General features: G+C 40.9%; 1 protein-coding gene across 2 annotated transcripts in view; it reads left to right on the top strand.

Annotated features, from left to right (window-relative positions):
• Positions 1-21: 21 nt before the first annotated feature.
• Positions 22-8,038, top strand: part of TXNDC9 (thioredoxin domain containing 9) — an 11,919-nt gene continuing 3,902 nt past the window's right edge. Inside the window, exons 1-4 of one of the 2 annotated variants that reach the window (XM_010829633.1) lie at positions 22-503; positions 2,848-3,066; positions 4,964-5,082; positions 7,431-7,685. In XM_010829633.1, the coding sequence (XP_010827935.1) occupies positions 2,878-3,066; positions 4,964-5,082; positions 7,431-7,685 (563 nt within the window). In that variant the 5' untranslated portion in view covers positions 22-503; positions 2,848-2,877. Of the gene's footprint in view, positions 522-2,847; positions 3,067-4,963; positions 5,083-7,430; positions 7,686-8,038 lie in introns of both variants that reach the window. The other variant, XM_010829632.1, reaches the window with a different exon arrangement.

Below are 8,038 nucleotides of genomic sequence, written 5' to 3'. Positions count from 1 at the left end.
TTAACTATGTAAAAACTTACACCTAAGTTATACTTTGCTTTTTAAAGGGGGGAATTGTTCAATAAACCGAATGGAAACAAAATTGGAGTGCCACTCCAGAGCAGAATCATTGCTATTTCCTTTCTGATGTAACATGTGTCAGAGCCTAAGAACGTCAACTCCAGGCTGGGCACTAAGAAACTACAATCTCCAGGGTACTTCGCTCCCCCGCCCTCTGGGCTGTTTACTCGGACGGAGGGAAAGGTTCCCACGCCAGAGTTCAGAGAGCTGGAGCAGAGGAAAGGTGGAGAAGGGCGCACGCGCAGAAGCGCTCGCCGCGCGCACTTCCCTCCCCCCTCCCCCGCACTACCTCCACTTCCTGGGACGTTGCAGTTGCTATCGCGTGAGATCCGCGGCCAATGAGGAGGCGGAAGTGACGGTCGCTTCGCAGCTACCCGCAGCTGCTTGGAGGCTGAAGCCAGAGAGGATTGCTCTTCTGGAGAAGCTGGTTCTTCGTATCTCAGGTATCGCGGAGAGCTCAGGTGAGGCAGAGAGTGGCGTGAAAAAGCTGGCCATGCATCCTGGTGCTAACGGACGCCCGCCTGCTCCGCATCCTGCCTAGGCGGGGGAGGGGCGCGGCTCGGGCTCCGGAGTCCCCGCCACGGAGGAGGCTTTGGCGCATGCGCCGGGGAGGCTTTGAAGCTGGGGCCACCTCGCTTCTGCCCTCGTCTGTCCCTGGGGGCGCGGGGAGTAGCGAGGGTACTTTTGGGAAGCGGCTGGCGTGCGGTTAACGGCGAGGCCCCCTGGTTGTTTTGGCGGGTGCACACAGGGGAGTCGCGGAAATGGTTAGGTAACTTGAGGACACATCCCTGCCCACCATTCAGTTGAACTGAAAAAAGAATCAGAAGCTTGTGATTTGGAGAATGAAGTTATCTCTGCACCATCTCCTTTCCCCCTTTCTGAAGGCGATGCCCAGCACAACCTGCCGCCCAGAACAGCTCTTGTTAATCGCTTCTCCTCCCAGTTATCCCAGAATTAAATTCTGAGCTCAGCCTGTAAAACTCCAGGGACAAGCAACCGCTACGCCCCTTGTAAAGAAAAAGGTCTGACCAGCAAGTCCGTGTTTAACAGATACTACTTCTCTGTCTCATCTGCCCCGATCCAGTTTTTCTTGAGAAGTAGGGAGTGTGAAATTCATTTTCTGTATTTGAAATACAGCTCCTTTAAAATTTTATCGCATGTGAGGAACTTACATTTTGGTTTTTAAAACCTAGAAATACTTTAAACATAACCATAATTTGAACAATAGCTAGACACATGCTACTTCAACCGTTGACAAATATTTTTTGCGCACCTGCAGTGTTCCCAACACTGCTAGCTCCAGGAATACAAAGAGAAAATCCAGTATGCTTTTCGACTGCTTTTCATGTGGGGGAAAAAAATGGAATCAGAGGCGAATTTTGCAGGAAGACTATTTCAATTCAGTTCAACAGTTAATAGAGGGTCTGGTGGGCCAGTCGGTGTGTCAGAAGCTGGGCAAATGAGCTCACAAATTTCAGATTTTTAAAAAGTGCTTCAGTAGTAGTTGAAAACATAGTTGAGATCAACAGTCTCCGGCTTTGACAAATTATAAATTTCTGCGGTAATAACCCAGGAGTACACATAAAATTCATGTAATTGTTGCTGGTAGAAAATAATTTCTTTTAAAATACTCGGTTGAAATAGATAACCAACAAAGACATACTGTATAGCACAGAGAACTCTATTCAGTAATCTATAATCACTTAAATGGGTAAAGAATTTGGAAAAGGTAATTGAGTATGTATAAATTAATCACTGCTGTATATCTAAAACTTAACACATTGTAAATCAACTGTATGCCAATATAAAATAAAAATGTTAAATAGACTATGTCATTGAGATCTGAATTAGAGTCTATTTTTAAACTCCTATCTTACATAGATCAATATGCTTTTTATATTTGGAGTGTTATGTTGTTTGACATCAAAGTTACGAGCACTGGGTGTCACCAAATCAATACTAGTATCAATCTTTGTGGGCTCATAGACTTTATTAGTTACTAAGAGAACAGAATTGGAAACTAGAGCTTAGGGAACACCAGGCAGAGTTCTTTACACAAGTTGTAATGAGCTCTCTTCAGAGTTAAGATCATTTAGGCAGAGATGAAAAATAATGTCTTTTGCTCAAATGTGCTCTATCTTGAAGCAAAATTTGGTGTGTACACATATGCGTAAAACCTTGCTACAGTTAAACTTCATCATGTCTGCAGTCATTTCTGCTTTGCTTCCCTTTTCCTTTGGTAAAGAATACTGTCAGTATACAACGCTAGGGTTAGTTTCAACTGCTTGTTTCTTTCTGGTCTGGCGACAGTCTTAAGGGTTTCTCTTTGCTTTAGAATAGTAAGCAGAGTCAAAAGCACTCTAACCTTTGGTCTGAATTATTTTTGACTAGTGTGACTTCCCCGGTGGTAAAGAACCCACCTGCCAGTGCAGGAGACATAAGAGACAAGGGTTTGATCCCTGGGTGGGGAAGATCCCCTGGAGGAGGACATGGCAACCCACTGCAGTGTATTCCTGCCTGGAGGATCCCATGGACAGAGGAGCCTGGCGGGCTACAGTCCATAGGGTCGCAACAAGTCAGACACAACTGAAGCAACTTAACACACACGAGTGACTATAACCTTTTGAAAATTAAGTTTTAAAACATTTAAGTAAAAATTCTTAACATGACATGGTTGGTTGCCAGCAGAACACTTTGTGAACTCCAAATTATATATTTGCTAGCATTTTGGGAACTAAAAGTTTGCTGTCTTATTTTTTTCTCCAACTTTGTAAACCTTCTCTCCAGCATCAAGGCTGAACCGTATCATTTAGAAGAATGGAAGCGAACGCATCTGTTGACATGTTTTCAAAAGTCCTGGAGAATCAGTTGCTTCAAACTACCAAACTAGTGGAAGAACATTTGGATTCGGAAATTCAGAAACTAGATCAGATGGATGAGGATGAATTAGAACGCCTCAAAGAAAAGAGACTCGAGGCTCTGAAGAAAGCTCAACAGCAGAAACAAGTAACCTCTCTGCCCTGCTTTCTGAAATTGCTCTCACAGTATGCTTCTAACCACTTCTATATACATGTGCCTAAAGTTCTCAGTCTTTAGGGTTGTTTGACCTCAAAAGTACCTAATGCCATTAAAAATTCTCCCTGGGGGAAAAGATAGTTTTTAAAGACACAGTCCGAGTTAGCCTGATCAGTGTTAATTCACAGTCAAGTACAAGAAACACCTGGTCCAGGATAATTTTCTGAGCTCAAATTTGTGTAGTTGAGAGTATGAATGAGGAAGAACACTGGGAGAAGTAGGGGTCTGCAGGTTCCCTTTCAGGCAGAGTTATAAGAAAGCCTGTCATGATTTGTCTGTGCTCAAAGCAAGCGTGTCATTAAGGAGTTTAAACTCTTTATGGAAGCTTTACCAAAGAAATAAGGTAAAAATACCAGGGCCCCCAGTAGCTCAGCATAAGCCAACATGAAACAGATACCAAAACTCGTGATGCAGTCTGGGCTCCTGCCCCCTTCTAGTGCATTCAGAGGATGAGAACGTCTAGAAGTCCTCATATGAGACAGTCAAAAGCAGGCAGAAATGTTCACTGTGGAACAGGGAAATCATGTGATATTTGAAGGGCTGACCTGAAAGATTAGAACTTCTCTCATCTGAGGTCCAGGCTGACTAAAGTTCAGGATATATTGCAGTCGGTGAGAGAAGACTTTTCTGAGAACTAGAGAATACATGTATTAATGCTTTCAGGCACATGTGATGTGCCAGCCGCTCTGTTATTTTCACGTTGTCTTGTCACAGTAGCTCAGTGAGATAGTTGTTTTATAATCCCCACATTACAAATGAGGAATGTGAGACTCAGAAAGGTTATGAGAATCCCAGCCTAATGAGTGGTGGAGCAGTGATCCAAGTCCTTCTGTCTGCAAGTGCAGTCCTCCTTTTTATTAAAACCTAGTCTTGAGAAGGGCTTCTCTAATGGCTCACATGGTAAAGAATCTGCCTACAATGTAGGAGACCCAGGCTCGATCCCTGGGTTGGGAAGATACCCTGGAGGAGGGTATGGCAATCCACTCGAGTATTCTTGCCTGTAAAATTCCATGGACAGTTGAGCCTGGCAGACTACATACAGTCCATGGGGCACAAAGAGTCAGACACAACAGCAACTAATACAGCCAGTAAGACAAAGAAATAGAGGGGAAAAAAAAGATTAAATGACAGTAGAAATCTTGAGAAAGAAAACAAGTTTCCACTTGAGGCAGTCAGCTTCCTGCCACGGGAAAGGTACAAGAAACTGAAATACCTGTCCAACATGGATGATAAAGGTCGAGATAGTGATTTGGAGAATTGGATTAGCTGGACTTGTGGGTCCCTTTTTCTGGATACCACGTGAGAAAACACCTTTTTCTTCACTGGATACTATCCGTGGGTGGCCAGGCTAGAAGAGCGCTGTCTCTGAGGTGGTCATCCAAAGTACACAGGGCTCCTCAGCTTCAGAGCCATAGTACCCACCCCTCCCCAAGCACCAGTTTGCTTTACCTCACAGCTGTTCTTTTTTAAAGCTTCGTAGTAACTTGGATCAGATTCTTTTGATTTTAGTAGTTTAAGTGCAAAGAAATTAAATAGATGTTTACATTCTCAATCTTTATAGTCTAAATTTTTATTTTGAAAGTTCTAAGAAAACATGTGTTTCAAGTTACCAAGACAGATAATTACAAGCCATGCTGTGGAGATGGTCGTGCGCACAGACTATTTCTGCATTGACACTAGAAAGATAGGAAAGTACATCACCGAAAGGAATTCAGTTCTAAGATAAAGTCAACTTAATTACAAAATAATATAGTGATTTGGATATAAGATATAAAGTGACATTGAAAGAGATTTCAAATGTGTGATATTTCTCCTTTCTTCAAATTAGGAATGGCTTTCAAAAGGACATGGGGAATACAGAGAAATCCCTAGTGAGAGAGACTTTTTTCAAGAAGTCAAGGAGAGTAAAAAAGTGGTTTGCCATTTCTACAGAGACTCCACATTCAGGTAACTTTGTTTCCCCTCAGTGACTGTTTTTAAATATGAAGAGATTGTTGAATAGATACCCTGACTTAATAGAGAAATTAAGAAAAATGTGAAAGGAACTAATTCCTAAGTTGTCCCTTTGTACTGGAAGTCTGTATATTAAAACTAAGCAGTCATCAAAGATTAACTTAAAAACCAGTGACATAAAAAAGTATAAATTATTGGATTTCAGGATTTTCATAGAAGTGGCTATTTTCTGAATGATATTTTCACTAGCTAACTTTAAAAACATCTGAGCAATGAGCACTTAAATTTTTTTTTTTTTAATATCAATTCCAAGAATTCTGCTTTTGTCCCTACTATTACAATACAGCCACAGTGTTGGAAATGGGGCCAACACCTGAACACCAAGTTTGAATTCAGTCACTTCTCAACTGGCAGTTCACAGGGAGACGGTGGCTTGACAAGGCCTTTCTCCAGAAGCAGAGTTGGGACTTCAGGTTTGGCTGGAAGGTGGAGAAAGTGATTTCTCTTAGACAAGCCCAGGTCTGCCAACCTCTCTTTGGAGGCTGATCCCTCAAAGTAAAAATAGCCCCAGAAGAGGTTATATCTTAAACCAGATGGCTGAAGCCTGTTTTTTTTCCCTAGCTCCAAAGTTTGAATAGTTGCCAACATCAGATGATGTGATAACAGACCTAGAATTGTATGAAAGCAATTTGCTGATGCTGAGTAGCTCCTGCGGAAACTCACACTTCAACCCAGAATCTCCATTGTTCACTGTGGCCCCAGCCCTGCCCTCTTCTCTCATCTCCATAGTCTGCCTGGCCCTTGTCTTTGCCTCCTTACCCAAAAACATGGTTATTAGTGGCCGGGATTTATTAACTAACAGAATACAAATGAAAGAAAATAAAGTCAAGGTTGAATGAATTGATATAGACAGGTAGATATCACAGTTTTAGCATGTGGTAATGCTAGACACTTCAGGCGGTGTAAGATCCTGGAACATTCACAATCTCCCTTTGAGGTAAGTACTTTATAATCCCCATGTATTTTTGTGTGTGGACACCAAGACTTGGAGAAATTAAGTGACCTGCCTGATGGCACTCAGTTGCTAAATGATGAAAGCAGATTTGAGCCCAGCTTAATGCTATTTTAACTACATCATGACTGCTCACTCCCTCATGATTTAAATCATAAGGGTTTAAATTGGATTTAAAATTCAATTAAAAAATGGATGAATTGGCCAATGGGACATACTTATTTAAAATAGATTCTATATTATTCCAGTAAAACCGTGGAGTTGATTTATGTAGAAATCCTCAAGAATGTATTTCTCCAAATGATCTGTCACTTCTTTGGAGCTTCATTCAGAAACCACTTATTCTGACAATTTTCATTATTAATAAAATTCCATTGCTTCACTGCATGAGTGATATATAAAAAGAATCACTCAGATGATGAGGCATCAAGGTTATAAGAAACTCAGTGGACCTGAAGTTAACTCAGGAAAAACTACCAAGAAGTACCCCAAAAACCTGCTGGTAAAATCAGCTGTGGTTTTGGTGTCTTAATCATCGAAAGCAGAGTAGTTATCAAACTTCACTGAGCATGGAAATCACTTGCATGTTTCTCAGCCCAAGTCCCAGAGAATTTTGATTCCTCTGTATGTTTTAAAAGTTGATTGTACTAATCACCTCTGGGTAAGAACAACTGCTCACAGAGGTTTTCATAGTTATCTCTCAGATACACTAAAGGGTTGGCCAGTTTAAAGTAGAATTTAAAGAAAATACCACTTTTCCTTTTCAGGTGGCTCAATAAAAATACTGCTGGTATTTTGCACTTCTTTAGAACCATAATGACCATGTATTTGTAGCCCTTAACCTTGATAGACTTCCACTAACAGAATTTGTACGGTTGGAAAGGTTCCTTCTCGGTGACATACTCAGTCTTTCTCAGTGACTTCCAAAGAGAACACCACCTGTACATTTCTAATTCTGGGAGGTGTCTTCTGAGCTCTGTCAAGTTCAGATTTGCCTCTTTCTATGAAATGCCAGGAAACATGCATAAGGAAAATGACTATTTTTTATTCTTGGCCATGAACATGACAGCTTTGTGAGCCACTTAAGCCATATGTTGAATACTTTGTTCTCATTAAGGCAGATCCAACCTTCTAGACTACAGTATCATACGAGGTAGAAAAAGAGGTACCTAACCTATGAAATGGAAATAAGGTTATCTGATAGATACATAGGTTGACTGGCAGATTATGAGATTCAGGAAAAGTAAAAACTTAGATGTGCCTTAATATTTACTTTGATAAAGAAATTGTCATTTTTAGCTTTTGGTTTTCTATGTGTTGTTATTTACAGGTGTAAAATACTAGACAGACATTTGGTGATATTGTCCAAGAAACATCTTGAGACCAAATTTTTGAAACTGAATGTGGAAAAAGCACCTTTCCTTTGTGAGAGACTGCGTATCAAAGTCATTCCCACACTAGCACTGGTGAAAGATGGAAAAACACAGGATTTTGTTGTTGGATTTTCTGACCTAGGAAATACAGACGACTTCACCACAGAAACCCTGGAGTGGAGGCTGGGCTGTTCTGATATTCTTAATTACAGGTAACATTCAGCAAACCGTCAGTTTATTTTAACTCCCATATTCAGTTGAAGTTTTTAGATAATTTTTATGTTAATATTTATTTTATGGAAATAAATATTTCCATAAGCTTTATCTTGCAGCTGGAGATGAAGAAAAACCGCCACAAAGGAAAAGCGTATCTCTTAAAGTGTACCTTAGTGTGATCTTACAGCAAAGTCAGAGCTCCAGATAAAGTTGGTCTTGGGTTTTAGAGTCCACCTAACTCTAAAAGTTTTCAAACAGATCCTATGAAATCTAATTCGGTATTCATCTGGAAACCCAGGATGACACTCTAGAAGAATTGACTCCTTCCGGCTTGAACCCAGATTACTCA

This window comes from Bison bison, unplaced genomic scaffold (genome assembly GCF_000754665.1).
Source record: "Bison bison bison isolate TAMUID 2011002044 unplaced genomic scaffold, Bison_UMD1.0 scf7180017864508, whole genome shotgun sequence".
Classification (NCBI taxonomy): Eukaryota; Metazoa; Chordata; class Mammalia; order Artiodactyla; family Bovidae; genus Bison; species Bison bison.
The sequence above is the reverse complement of the archived record's forward strand: the minus strand, read 5'-3'. Positions and strand labels throughout refer to the sequence as shown.